At 44.2% G+C, this 14920-nt stretch overlaps 1 protein-coding gene across 1 annotated transcript in view; it reads left to right on the top strand.

The window, feature by feature from the left end:
• ELL (elongation factor RNA polymerase II) overlaps positions 1-14109 on the top strand; it is a 56998-nt gene extending 42889 nt beyond the window's left edge. Inside the window, exons 8-13 of the mRNA XM_009321420.1 lie at positions 2464-2560; positions 5604-6099; positions 9152-9218; positions 11296-11467; positions 12391-12435; positions 13491-14109. Of these exons, the coding sequence (XP_009319695.1) occupies positions 2464-2560; positions 5604-6099; positions 9152-9218; positions 11296-11467; positions 12391-12435; positions 13491-13595 (982 nt within the window). The 3' untranslated portion in view covers positions 13596-14109. The remainder of the gene's footprint in view (positions 1-2463; positions 2561-5603; positions 6100-9151; positions 9219-11295; positions 11468-12390; positions 12436-13490) is intronic.
• The last annotated feature ends 811 nt before the right edge of the window (positions 14110-14920 follow it).

The following is a 14920-nucleotide window of genomic DNA, read 5'->3' as shown; positions in this document are numbered from 1 at the left end:
TTCTAAAGGAGAATTCTGCTCTGAGTGTTCATATTTGCCCCTCTGGGTTTTCAGTGTGTTTGTACTGACTTGGTACAGATTTTGTAATGCAGATAGGGATTTTTGCTTGACTTGTTTTTGAGACTTAATCTTAACCAAAAATGCAATAAAATAAGTAGAGCATGCTCTGTTTGAACAGTTTCCATGATTTGAAAGCACAATTGGCTGGGAGATGAGACTTTGTTAAACCAACAGAAACTTGCACTTAAAGAGCTTTGGCATGCTAAAGAAAAATCAAACTCGTTTAAATGGCCTTGATGCTGAATTATAATTAAATGGAAAAATACAACTGCCATGCAATCTTTATGGCTTTCAAAAAAGTTAATTCCTCCCTGTAGAAAGCAATGTTTACTGCTTTTTCTAGAATTGTGGCATTCAGTTATGCAAAGGTCTAAAAATAGCCATTGGAAAGGATGTATTCAACTGTACAAACAAAGACCCGCTCAGCCAATGCAGGTAATGAGGCTACAGAATGGAAAAAACATGTAGGGTTGAAGACAGTAGAAAAACATTCACAAAAAGGGCACAGGCACCAGACGTAGGACTTTACGTAGCTGGCTGTGGTAGTCTGCGTGGTTGCCTAGATCCAGCCAATTGTTAAATGTCCTCTCGGTTTTCAGGTCCGGTTGCTACTCGATGGTTCATTGGCTGCAATAATTAGGACATCTGCAAATATTAAAACTATATCTAACAGTGCCCCTGTTAGACTAACTCATTTTTTCTCGTCGTTTGTGTTTTCCATCCTTCTTTCGCCATTGTGGTGAAACGTTTTTCCGTCGTTACAAGAGCCGCTGAATTGAAAGTAGTTGTCTTTCATTCACTTTTTTTAAATCCATAATTAATGTGTTAGGAGATGTGACAAGGTTGCTCAGTCTAGTCAAACGGCATCCAAAAAGCCACTTTCACTGTGGTGTTTATGCAATATCACTGTTCCCCTTCCTGTTTTCACAGTCTCTGAGTACTTTTCTTGAGTTGATCCGTGGCTGTTGAGATTGTTCTAAATAAAATTAAACAAAGCAGCAACTGAAGCCAGAACGGCGGTGAAACTGCAGACGTCTAAATGTTGCTGCAATACGGCCGAAGGTTCAAGCTCAGGTTAAAAGAAAATCTTGTAAAAGTCATGGGCTCTATCTCTGAAATAATCTTCCCAATGTTTGAAAAATGTGTGCACTTTAAAGCTGATTATAGCCTCTTGTGGAAGAATTTAGACATTGGTTATTTAGGCTGTACAGCTGGTGACAAAATGACTGCAGAACTAGTTTATTAAAACCTTTAACCCTGAATTTTTTTTCAGCTTGACAGCTGCAACTTGATGCAACAGTAGTTTTTCCTGGGTGATTAATATACGGGCAATCTGGCTGGTGTCAGAAGAGTAGGGCAAAGCTGGTGCGCTAGGAAACTTTACTCCGAGATCTGGAGAGCCCCTTGGGCGGTGGGGAGTGGAGATACCCAGCGTGAATGTGAATTAACGCACTTACATGATTAGAATGACTTGCATTGTACTTTTTTGCTACAAGAGGTTTCTATTGTTTGTCGAATACCGCAGATACAGACCAGAGTAGCACAATTTTGCATGATGCAACTTAAAAGTATTATTATGAAGCCCTGAATGTAAATCCTAGTGGACCAATAACACCATAACAGTTCCTGTTATAATCCTGCTTTTCCTGGACCCAGAGGGGCTTGCTTCTGAAAGAGGACTGCTGTTCCTGTAAAATCTTGCTTTAATGGTGCTAATGAGTGGGAGAACTTACTCCTCAACATCTGAACTTGAGTTTCAGCGCCTTCTCAGTGTGCTTGTTTTCTGAATTTTCTCGTGAAGTCAATTTTAACTGGGGGAGGCAAACTCAGCAGAAATTATTTTAAATAATGCCTTGCTTATTGAGCTGTATTTCAGTCAGTAGCAAGAATATATGTATCCTATACACTTTAAAGTTCAATGCCAGGTTTTACTAATTTGTATATGGATTATTTTTCTGAGGTTGTAATTCATTTGTTGTAATACTTATGTCACCAGTTCCAGAGAAAAGAGGTAAAACTGTTGGAAAATAAGTTCCATCCTCAGTTGGGAATCCTCTCGTGTGTCTGATAGCTCAGCCTGCGTCCTCCCTCCCTGCAACATCACCGGCAGTGTTAGTCCAAGGTCTTACCTCCATTCACAGAGAATTACAGAAATCATGGGAAGGCAAGAAAGAGAGAAGCAATTACCACATGTTGTTGACTGATATTTTCCTGTAGTAGTTTCTTCCTAGATTTTGTCCGAGATCGAAACTGTAGGTGCCTGAACGAGCTACTTTCATGGCATCTTCAAGCAGCCAGAATTTGAGCCCACAAAAAGGCTCTTTGCTCTGTAGGAAGATCTGAAATACCATCTGTTGGCTTGTCAAGCATGGGATTTGAACAGCCCTAAATTCTGTTTTTCAGGAAACTCTGTCAGCCGCAGAACAGTAGCGGTTTTCAAGGAGAAGCGCCTTCCCTGAGTCCACCAAAAGACAATGTGAACTCCAGCTCTCCTCCTCAGGTAGGTGATCCCTCTCCAAGGGTGTTGGGTCTGGTTAGCGCAGAGCCAGCAATCGGCTCCGTCTGCTCTTGATGGAGTCGGTGGCTGGACATAGGTCCAGGCTGAGCTGTTCAGCCTGTCTGCACACTGTAATCACCTACTGCTGGAGGCTCTTAGGTCAATAGGTTGCTGGGGTTTTTTTTCTGTTTTATTAAGTTAGAGTCTAATTCTGGGTTTCCTCGGCATCTGTTTCTCCTCTGGATGTGGTTCAGTGATGGCCTATGGGGAGGATCTCTGACAGTGTGTCTTAGGTTTAGTTTTAAGGGCTAAATTTTTTTCACGGTGCCTACATCCCTCTTGGAGTTCCTGGGAGAATGAGCTTGTGTTTTACTCATTACTAATAATTGACTGGAACGAAGCAGTAATAAGTAGTTCCCAAACATGGTTGAGTTATTAAAAACCTTGACCTTTTGCAACCTAATTGCCGTGACAGATCAGGGGCAGGTTGGTCTGCTCTTTGATTTGTTGAGATGCCAGCGCATGGAGCTGTGAAAAGCACGTTCTAGCTGTTTTTCCATGATAATAAACTGCGAAGGAGCTGCACTTGCTTGTGTGTTAAGCAGAGTCTGTCCCCACTCCTCTTAGTATCTCTTAGCACAGGCATTTCTTGCTAAGCATTGTGAAATGCCAGCTTCCTTTCTCTGCTGTGGGTCAGCCCAGACAAGTTGAGTATTTATTCTCCTCCTGCCAGTGGAATGTGTAATGCCTACTTGTCTGGACAGACGCACTGAGGATTAGTGGTAAAGAATATTAGCAGGTAAAGAAATTGTGTGCTTTCTGGCTGTGAGAGGGAGGCAATTCTCTATTGAGAACAAGAACTGTGCAACTTGTTTGCCAGGTAACTAATTCCAAATCCTCTCCTGCTCTGCTGTGGGCATGTTCCTGGTGAATAAAGAATGATCCCCTTCGTTCGAGTTAGCTTGGAAAGACACAATGCTGTTAAGAGGCTGGTCTTGTGTTTTTCTTAACCTGATTTTGAAAAAACGTAGGTTGAAAAATCATCTCGCTTCTGGCTGTATATGTTTTGAAAGATGCGAAGGTCCGTAGGGGATGTTTCTGGTCTCTCGAGATGACCCAGTCGAAACTTTGGGTGGTTGATTGGCTTGGATCTAGAAAAGGCTAGTGAAACAGGGGCAATGCAACATGGAATATAAATGTTTCCAGCAGTGCTTCTAACATGGCTTGTGTCAGACAGCAAACCACAGACTGCTTTTTCTTGTAAGCAGTCATTTTTTTGATACTCTATAGTTTCTATTTAGAGAAGGGATGCCTGCTAATGGTTGCAGTCCCAGCAGGGGACTGGGATTTGGTAGTCTGGAATGCAAAATATTTTGGGAAAGTTCGGTTGTGGAATGAAGGCAAAGAAAAAGATTGGTAATTCTAAGGAAGCATGGCAGAGCAGGTATCGCATGCATATACCGCCTCACAACCAAAGAGGTAAAGCTGGTGAAGCTGGTATTTGTTGGCTTTAGAGAAAGGATAGTAAAAGATGGCAGTTCTTAGATCTGTCGCCTGTTCTGAAACCTGTAGCCAAAGCGAACGGCCCCTCCTTTTGGGAGATGGACACTGCTTGTGTTATGCTGGGAAGGCAGTCAGTGATGTTGCAAAGCTGGTTTGACGTGCTGTCCTTGCCCCTTGAGCTCTGTGGCAGTAGGAGCAGCTCCTCTTCGTAATTACCTTGACAGGTGGAAAGGGTTCCTGCCACTGAGCAGTGTCCTTGAGACCCCTGGAGTTAGCAAAGAGAAATAATAACTGGGGGAGGGGGAGGAGTGAATTGGTGGCTCCCTGACAAAGCAGCCGTGCATCCAACTGCATTTCTGGGATGGAACAAAATTTCCATTTGCAAACATATCGCAGTCCTGCCTGAGACACAAAGAAAACAATAAAATATCCAAAAGAAATAACCAGAACTATCGCTTGTTTTCCTCTGGGCACTAAATAAGCTTTCCTCAGAGTTTCTGCAGCCCTGTGCTGCCAGGCAGGCACACACTGCTGCACTGATGGCTGTCCAAGGTAATTTTGGCTGGCTCAGGCTGGGCTGAGCCCGACAGCCGAAGTTCTGGCTCTGCCTTGAGCTCTTCTTTCTGCTGACTGACGGATGGGTTCTTCCACGGTGCAGCTTCCCCAGGCTAACCCACAGTCTGTAGGCAACTGCTTACTAGGAGGTATGGACACACAGAGCTTCTCCAAGCCCTGCCTGTCCAGGTAGGGCTGGTGGGGACAGTTGGGAACCACCTCTCTCTACTTCCATGGGTCATGTTGGCCCGTGTGACGTGGCTTTTAAAACTGCTACAAATGTCCTCTTTTGCATTAAATTCTGAGAACTGAACAGTTGGCACTTTTCTAACCTCTTCTGGGAAATGCCTCTTTCTTGAGAAGAGGAAGGAGTGGTATTGCAAGGGTAAAGTTGTTCCCCACAGAGCTGGTAAAATCAGTTGGGAATAAAATGCAGAACTTGTGAATCCCTCCCTGCTCCAGAGGTCGGAGCACATCCTTTCTTCGCAGGGGCTTTGAGGTGCTCTACATGTCACGCCACGACCAGAAGGACAGATGTTTTTATGGTTGTTTCTGTTCTCTGCTAAGGGGCTGGGACAGGGGGAGAGTGAAGGACAGGGTTTTACTTCTAAAGGGCTAGAGTTGAAGTAAGATGCTGTGAGAGCAGGCCGGGTTGCATGGCCTGTGTATCAATAGTGCAAGAGGTCAATAATTGCTGATGGGATGGCAGGTTTCTATAAGAGCTGTGGGCTCCAGAGCGGCTGTCAGGACTGTCAGGAAGCAGCTTGGGATGGATCAGCTTCTGTAGGACCTGGCGGTCCTGGAGCCTGTGCCCAGGACCAGCCTCTGAGTTGGGACACTTGCTGGCAGCTCTCATTGATAGCAGAGCTCTTTCTCTGGTGATACTCCCTCGTTCTCTGGTACTGCACCACCACCTAGTGGTAACAGCATCCAAAATTCTGGCCTCAGGACTTCAAGATTTTTTTTTTGTTTTGTTTTTCCTCCCCAGAAACGATCCCAGCCTCTGGAGTTTATCGATCCCCTGGCCAACAAAAAGCCCAGGATCTCGCATTTGGCTCACAGAACTCAGCCCACTTTCAATGGGAAACTGAATTCCTCCAACGGGAAGGACGCCCCTGCCCCTGCCCTGCCGCCGGCTCTCCCGGAGTCGGTGAGCTCCAGCTCCAGCCTCCCGGTGCTGGAGCTGCCGAGGCCTCACGATCCCCTTTCGGATGTCAGCAATGACCTGACTCACAACGGCAGAGACTGTGAGAACCCAGAGACGGCTGACAGACTGACTCATCCTTTGTCAACAGACTGTCCCCAAACGAGCAAGCACAATTGCAGCTCGTATGTAAAAACCAAGAAAAAATCCAAAAAGCACAAAGACAAGGAAAAGGAGAGAAAGGAGAAGAAAAATGAAGAGAAATGCAAAGAGGAGAAGCAGGACTGTGAAGTAATAAAAAATGCTGACTTAGTTAGTGTTCCCCAGGAACAGGTCACAGGTATGTACGGTCCGAGAGGTCCTCCTGTACGGCTTGTGCTAAGGCAATATTGGTATCGGCTGTGTATGGTTTCTGCTCTAAACCTGTTTGAGGAACGAGGTTGTGTGTCCACTTGCAGAGACTGTGTGGTTAACGAAATAGTATCGCTCTCCCTACCTACAAATCAACAAATGCGCTTCCTCTCAAAAGAGGATATCAGGTTTTTCCTGTTTAACCTTCCGTGCTGTTTGGAACTACCTCAGACCGTGTCATGTTTCTCCTTGTTAAATTAAAAGCCATATTAATATATGGGGATGAAAGGCAGACATCAAGATCTGTTGGAAAAAGCAGTGCTGCTTGATTACTTACAGCTCTTCTGCTTGTGTTTGGTATTGTGATGACTGTTGTATTGATTTTTAACTCGGTAATGAAAAGTTAGTCACAAAAGCTTTTAATATTGGATACAAAAGAAATGATAGATAGGTCTTGTGATAAATGCTGTTAGAGCAGTATACAACCAGCACTTTCAGGCTGAAAGAGTTTCCCTGTTGTATCCCACTATTACTCTGAATTTGTTTTTTCGGGGACTAACACAACCATGAATCTGTTACCCGTTGAGATGCGGTGTTTTCCCTCAAACCAGTATATTTCTAAGTCAGTTCTACGTACTCTTAGAAGTTAGAGCAGAGAATGTATGTTGGCTAATCCGATCCGTTCCCTTGCCAGTGCCTGCAGCGTTCCTGTTTTCTGCTGTTTTGTTAGGCTTTCTTACAGCTCCCCGGAGCGGTGGGACTTCAGCCTGCAGCCTCTAGGAATATCGCCGTCCTGATCTGTTGTTAAATTTCTTTTGGGATCCATCTTGTTTTCCTTTGCCCTGTTACTACTTTCTGACACTACGTTCCTCTTCATGCTTGGTGCACAAAAATCATCCAGTTTTGGCTCCAAAGGGACAGTAACTCAGAAAACTAATTTGTTGAATTCCTGGAAAGGGAGAGCTTCATAGGGCATTGGGGTTAATATGATATTAGCTCTCACCTTCCCCACAGTCTTTGTAGCACCTACAAAATGCATTTTGATTGCTCACCGGTGATTTTTAATGACAGTCCATAGTCCTGATCATTGTGTGGCACTGCAGAACCACGCTCTTCAGATACTTCTTCTACTTTGATCTTAACTTTTGTCAGTCCTAGGTTTTTCTGTGAATGTTGTTTTTCTTCCCCGTGTACCTTGTGTCTTGAATGGTAGTGGATAGATACACACATGCTCTCTCTAGATGTATATTTTTGTCAGTGTTTCTTATAAATACCAAAATACCCTGAATTCTTTCTTCATGAAGTTGCTGACCCTTTATCACCTTTTCTGCTTTGCTTTAAAAAGAGTTTAATGACCGTCTCTTTGTTAATTAGTAGGAGTCGGGTTTTGTTCCTGCTGCACCGCTGATGTATGCGAGGTAACGAATCCGAGCTGGGCTTGGGAGTAATCATAAACAGGATGTGGTCAAGTGGCTGCTTGGATTTCGTACAGCCAGCTCGCATCTGAATTGGGATCTTTTCCTTCTGTGCCTTACTTCATGCGGATAGCATGGGCCTAATCCTGCTCCTTTTGTCTGCAGCAAATGGCTGGCGGCCTTCCCTAAGTCCCCCTTGGGCCAGGGGCTGCAGGGAAGCAGAGGTTCTCCTGGGAGGTTTGTTCACGAGGCGGTGGAGGGGACCTTTGGGGTCCTTTCAGCAGACAGTAGGTGGCACTCATAGGCAAAATAAACCTTTTCTCCCTTTCTCCACGATCTTCCTTACCCACGTTCTGCATCTCTCATCTTTCACGCTGGTGGTCAGGTAAGGACGAAAGCAGAATTGTCTGCAAACGTCTGCAGTAGGAATTCGAGACTGGGGTGTTTATAATGACACTGGGTTTTCTGCCGTTCTTCCATTCTGCCCAGGAAAGCCTTTCTGTGGAAATTCAGAGAAAAATCGATTTTTAAAAAGATACAATTAGGTTATTGTTCTTAGATGCCTGTGTTTATTACTTGAGCATTACATGCTCCCTACAGTTTATCTGGAATAATAACCATAAAGTAATGTAGGTGAATGTAGGGATGGGTGAGGCTTGCAGCTCACACGTGCTTCTCCTGTGCATCTGGGGAAATTGTGCAATCAAGGTACTGCTTGCTCTAAGTAACAGACTTGGGAAGAAGAGGAAGGAAGGAATACACTTTTGCAAAGCGGTTGAGTGAAATCCTTTGCAGCCTTCTCCGCTTGCCTCTTATTTTGCTGACTTCTCATGGATGCAGTTGACTTTCTGATTAGGACTTTCAGTATAATACACAGTTTGTGAGAAATATGCCTTTCGAAACCTGTATCCAACCACTTTCTTCCTCCAAACTAATAAAGCAGTGTTTGGTTTACATTGAGGATGGGGTCTGGTTTAGGCTCACATTCAGAATCCCGTTCCTCCTGAGGTCTTTGGTCCCTTCACTTAAACTCTTAAACATTCTTAGCTGAGCCTTGCTTGATTCATGTTTCTTCAGCGTCATAGAGCAGAGAGCGCTTCGATTTGTCTAGAGGGCAGTAGGGCCATGTGAGGAAAAAGCTGCGTGCCTTATAAACCTCTCTGTTGTACCCTGTAGGAGGCTGCAGTATTAAGAGTAGGAATCTGAACTTGGAGTATTAAGAGTAGGAATCTGTATAGTGTAGAATCAGGAGAAAAGAATGTGCACTTTGCTCAGGTCTCTATTCTGCTCATCTGGACTCAGAAATTTGTTTTGCACTCTAGCAGTGGTGATATCAGTGTTATCCCACCCTGCAGGCAGTGTTTATAAACCAATTAAATTAAGGTTTTTTGCTACTCGGTGCACTGGCTAATGTTGACATTGTTTTGCTGACAGACAAATATTAGAGAAGCCTTGAAGTTTCAACCACCTTATTGTGGATCTTCTATCTTTGTCAGTTCAAAGCAAAACAGAAATCCTTTAGATTTCGATAAACTGTATATTGCAGATAAGCTCATGAATTTGAAGTTTAATTGCATAGAGCTTTAAAGTTTAAGAATGTCTATAAACAAGTCTTTATTTTTTCAGGTTTAAATGGAACATGCAATAATTCTAGTGTACCAACATCAACTTCAGAAATGCCAGATTATTTATTGTAAGTATATTTATCAGTTGCTTCATCACTTTGGGATCATGTCGCAAGCTAAAAATCACAATGCACTGGGGATTTTTGTTGGACTTTATTGTTACTTGATAGAACTCTGTAAGGTGGGTTTAAAAAAAAGAGTAAATCCAACTTTGCGGATAGTTCCTGAGACTAAACATGATATCAGATCTGTTCTTGACCTCCTCGTAGAACTCTGTAAGGTGGGTTTAAAAAAAAAGTAAATCCAACTTTGCAGATAGTTCCTGAGACTAAACGTGATATCAGATCTGTTCTTGACCTCCTCATGGAGTTCAGGGTTATCTTCCTGTAAACCAGTTGTTAAAGTACTTCAAGAAACATTGCATACCTTGAAAGGGTTTGAAAGGATTAAACATCTCCATGTTACAGCTGGAAACTTTGAGAGGAACTGATCTGCTTTAATGTTGTGGAAGACAGGGCAAGAAAGGATTTTGAGAGGTTAGCTAATTCTTCCCCTGTTCAGAGCCAAGATCATCTACATAAACCAGTGAAATATTCTTCATGGGGAGGTTATAACCCATGGGTTAGGATGCAAGCTGTTTCACCTCTTGACTTTTTAATCAGATCCCCTTCAGGTTAATTAAACAATATACTTGTCTGCTGAAGCACAAAAATCCCTGTGCATAAAGCCAAAAATCTGCATAAACCCAAACCTGTTATAAACAAAGCTCTATGACAGCAAAGAAGTGTAGCTGTGGGTGATAGTCCCTGTGCACGTCTCAGCCAGGATTTTTGATGCCGTCAGATCTGGTTTGGCTGTGCTGTGATCGCTGAGAGGGAAGAGATGGAGGAGGAGGCATCCACTCTTGGCTCTGCAGGAGCAGTCACTGGAGTCGACTAGAGGATGTAGGCTTCTTGTATGGTTACAAAACTGTGGTTTGCTGGGCTGTATGAACCATACAAACCGCTTCGAGTTGGCATTTCTAGTACTGTTCAGAAGAATGCGGATGGCTGGTGTTTTTTTCTTGCAACAGATGTTGCTGATCCCTCCTATAGAGGGATATTACAGCTCCTCGGTCCATCTCCAAAGAAATCCTGTAAGGTTTATGAACTCCTGTAAGGTCTGTTGTCTCGCCTTGTGGCATGATCTGACTGTTTTGATGGTCAGCTCTTTAAATTATAAGAGCTGTCACTGCTGTTTTGATCACGGAGGCATATGTTTCATACCGGTGAGGACAGCTTCCTTATCTCATAGTAGCATATCCTGTGTAGATGCTTATTTATACCAACCCCTAGCAAGGAATCAGTTCTTGAAGGCTAGAGTGCATTTAGGTTAACAGAGTGGAAGTTTTCCCTTAATTTGATACCTAAGTTAGCTTATACATGTTCATGCACTGAGCTGGCACTGCTGCAGACAGAGTAAGGTGGCAAATTAGAGTCATCGCCTACAAGGAGATGAGTTTTACCGTCAGAGAGGACTGGCTGCTGGGCTTTCTGCAAAATGTCAGGTTTAATGGCTTTTTGTTGAGCTGAATAACTTTCAAAGCGCCCCAAAGGTGTGTCTGTTACACATGAGCTCTTGTGTTCAGTTCACATTGGGTATCTTCAGAAGGTAGCGGAGATATATTCAGGCTATTCAACATGGTTTCTTGTGCGCTTGCCACATAGTCGTACTGTGAGCATTTTGCAACGATAGCTGAATGCTTTTTGTGTTTCTTTAAAGACTCTTAACACTGGAAGCATTCTGGCACAGATGCAGAACTCCATGTTCTGTGGGACAGCAGGAGTTAGAAAAGCTGTAGCAGTGCTATCTGAATGTCCTCCTACACCCTCAGCTGCTCCCAGGCTTTGCTGTACCTGCATATTCCACCCTATCTGGCATAGATAGGAGATTCTGGGAGCAAACACTGTCTTGTTTTACGCACAGGTCAAGGCAATAACCCTGACAGTTACCTCCATGCTACTGTAATGCAAATCGTAAGAGACTCTATTTGTTTTCAAATGCAGTCACCTGGTAGACTTGTCATCCTGGTTTTGGCATTGCAGTATTCGTGCTGTCTGGAGAGAAGACTTACTAAACCAATTAACTAAATTATTCTCCCTCCAGAAAATACGCGGCCATTTCCTCTTCGGAGCAGCGTCAGAGTTACAAAAATGACTTCAATGCAGAATACAACGAGTACAGAGACTTGCACGCTCGGATAGAGAGGATAACTCGACGGTTTACGCAGTTAGATGCCAAGCTGAAGCAACTTTTGCAGGGCTCTGAAGAATATAAGGTAGAAACAGAAATATATCTTTCAAAAGCTATTTCTGCAAGTGGCAATGCTACAGCTCGTTTTAGTTGCTCTGTATGCGGGGCTGTTTGGGACGGGTTGGTGTCTAAAACGTACTGCCCAGAGCCCCGAACTGGTGGGTGCAGAACGTGCACACAGCTGACAGCTCTGTAGACTGTTCTTAAGGCAGCTCTGTGTTCTTTCGTTTTCAAGCTGGAGCGAGCACACATCATGGTACTTGTTGACAAGGAAAGGCCTCAGTGAGACAATTGGTGTCTTTAGCCAAAAGCTGCTGGAAGCTATTAGTGTATCCCAGCCAGAAAACTCATATTCGCACATATGGTAGTGTATCGAGGCTGGAAGGGGAGTTGGTACGGGGTCATCTGTTTCTCTGGAATCTTTGATCTTAATAATGTAGCATTATTCGACTTGTCAGACTGATTTTAAAAGAGCTTTAACTATTCGTTATCTTGAGAAAGTAAGTCTCATTGAGTACAATGAACAGATTTTTACAGAGCACCTATTGTACTAAGCACTGTTTCCTCCCTCAAACATCCTTCCCCTCTCTTTGAGAAATTCAGTGATTCCTCGCTGAATTATTTTTATCTCAGGGAAAAGTCAGTCTGAGCTGTGGAGGAAATGTCAATTATCCTGCCAACCCAAGTGCCTGTTACAGGTGGTTCTCATGGCTGGGGAACGGGGCCTGATCCTTCCAGTGCTTCTGGTGTCAGCGCCGATATAGTCACGGGGTCAGTGAGGCTGGTTGTAGCCATTGGATCTCACGGGGAAAGTCATGGAGGGAGTAGATTTTGTCAGTATTTGGAGGAAATGTGTACACTGAGCCATCAGTAAATGCTTGCCTACTGCAGTAGGTTGCAGGACTGTTGGCTCTTTTGAAAATAATAAGCTGTCTTTTCCTTTTTTAGACCATCCATGATCAAATTTTACAGGAATATCGGAAAATTAAAAAGGTAAGTGAAAATAGCTGGCCACAGAAAAAGGCTTTTGGGTGGTGCCCCTAGTGACTGAGAGAGATGGGTACTTGCCAAGTGAAAAACCCAGTCTCTGAAGCTTTCTAGCAGGTCTTTGTTCAGCTCAAGCTTGTCCAATAAGTGATCCCTTCCTGGATCAGAAAGGGTTTGTGGGCAGTTGAGACTGCTCCTTGGATCCTGGGGAGCATTCGGCTGTGTTAGCGGCATGCTAGCACAAGAACGAAATGTGTTTAAATTAGTGCCTTTATCCCGTCAAGTGAAAGAACAGTTTGTATTTTAGATGCGCAGGCTGAGTGATAACAGGATCCTCCAGGTCTTGGGGTCTGCTGGTGTATGGGGTACGACGTGAGCGCAGTCTCTAGCATGAATCACTTGGGTACATAGTCCCCCGCAGGGCTCAGCATGGCGCTTTGGCGTGTGGGGCACGGAGAATACTTTACATCTCTGTATGCGTATGTAAAGTGACAGTTGTTGACTGGGGGATTTATGATTTAGCTGGATGAGGTAGAAATGCCGAGGCAGGCTGGGGCATCCATACACCAGGGGTGGGGTTTGGTTTGTGTTTTTTTTTTTTAAATCTATGAATATGGCCCTGAGCTCTGCTGTCCCTGAGGGATTTAGGAGCTTTTTGAAGAGATTCCCTGTGTGTTGCAAGTTCATCTTTGTTTTAAAGCTCCCAGACTTGCACAATTCGGTGCTAACGTGGGGCAAAGGGCAGGTGGTGCTTGCTGGAAGCTAAGGTGTGTGGCCCAGCTGCTCCGAGTTAGGCTGGGCCTCGCTCAAGGTGAACTCGTTTCCCTGTGATGAGGCTCCTGGAGCTGGGTATCGATGAAAAGGGATTTTGTTCTTTGCCTTGTTTGAACAGCGTAGGTCCATTTTAAATGGGCATCTACTCCTCCAGCTAGAAAAGCTTCATTCCTTGGTCGTATATTTATGCTCTTGAGGTCCAAGAGAACCTCGTCTGGGATCAGCATAGGTGTCACCGAGTTCTGAAGAATTGCCTTCCGTCACTGCATTTTCGTTTTTCTTTACAGACTAACCCCAATTACAGCCAAGAGAAGAACCGCTGCGAATACCTCCACAACAAACTGGCTCATATTAAAAAACTGATAGCAGAGTATGACCAACAGCAGTTTTAGCTGGCGCTAATCTGGACTGGGTAGGGCAAAAAAAGTCACCTGGACGTTACGTTCCCTTTTATACAACTAGATTCCTTTCAGAGACGAGCATTAATTCCTCGTGGTTGAAGAACTTGGGGATTACTTACGATGCTGAATCTGTCATGTCCGCGTCTGAGCCGGGTCGCAAGCCCAGCGCCCGGCACGGTCCTCTCGAGTTTTAGCCTCTCTGAATGTCGGAATGTAACAAATGAAAAAAAAATCTGCTTATTTGAAGCCAGCGTTTGACACTTAAGGGAAAACTTGCCTAAAGTGAACGAAGCTCCCAAAGGTTAAGAATCAGTAGTTTTCATGGATTAAAGTTTGGCATGAAGTGTAATTACCCCTGGCCCAGGTCCACTGGGTTACAAATTGTCCTTCAAATGGTGAGGAACTGGAATGCTGCTAGGTTACCTCCTTCTCTGGCACCTGCGACTGTTCATATGCAAGCTGTCTGCTCTACATGGCACCGCGTTAAATACACCAAGTACCCAGAGCTCTCGTTGTTTGTTCCTGCTTTTGTCATCTCCGGTGTGTGCTCTCTTGAGGTGGTTGTGTCAGTAGGAGGGGATCAGCCCGGGGATCTGCACTGAGTGCCTTGTGCAGTGCAGAAGTGGATCCTTTGTGTAAAAAAAAAAAACCAAACAAAAAACAAAACAAAAAAAAACCCCACCAAAACAAAAAAAACACCACAAAACCATTTTTTTATCCGCTTGTGCGTTTGGAAGCAGCGGGTGTAAACGTTTTGCAGTGGCCTCTCCAGCATGCGGGGTCCAGTCTGCCTGCATTAACCTTCACGTACCAATGCTGGGAAGATTGAGACCTGTCTGTCTTTGACTTTTATAATTTTATACCAAGGCAGCCAATTTTATTAATTGCTAATGAGACTATGGTCTATTTTTGTATAAAAAAAAAAGCATCTTTTTCTAAAGCTGTGCCTCCCTTTTCCTTTTAGGCCAAGTGTTTCAGAACCTTTCCTGTCTTACAACAGCAGTATTACTAAAGCTTATCGGATAGATACCCACGGGAGATAGGGTGTGGTTGCCCCAGTGTCGGTGGCGCTGGGGGGGGGGGGGGGGGGGGGATGCGATGCTTTCTTCTTCTTCTTCTTCTTCTGTTTTTTGTGTCTTTCCAAAGAAGCAGCAGCAGCAGAAAATCATGCTCAGAACAGGCGCCCGAGCGTGAGAGAAGTAAGGTAGTGTTTTCCCATGCGGGTCACTTCCACCGTTGTGCTTTATCTAGCCAGCTTCTCCGTGCAGTCTTTCTTCTTGGGGTTTTGTTTTTTTTTTTTTTGGACTTGAAGGGAA

This window comes from Pygoscelis adeliae, unplaced genomic scaffold (genome assembly GCF_000699105.1).
Source record: "Pygoscelis adeliae isolate BGI_AS28 unplaced genomic scaffold, ASM69910v1 Scaffold693, whole genome shotgun sequence".
Lineage (NCBI taxonomy): Eukaryota > Metazoa > Chordata > Aves > Sphenisciformes > Spheniscidae > Pygoscelis > Pygoscelis adeliae.
This window is presented reverse-complemented; position numbering and strand designations above follow the sequence as displayed.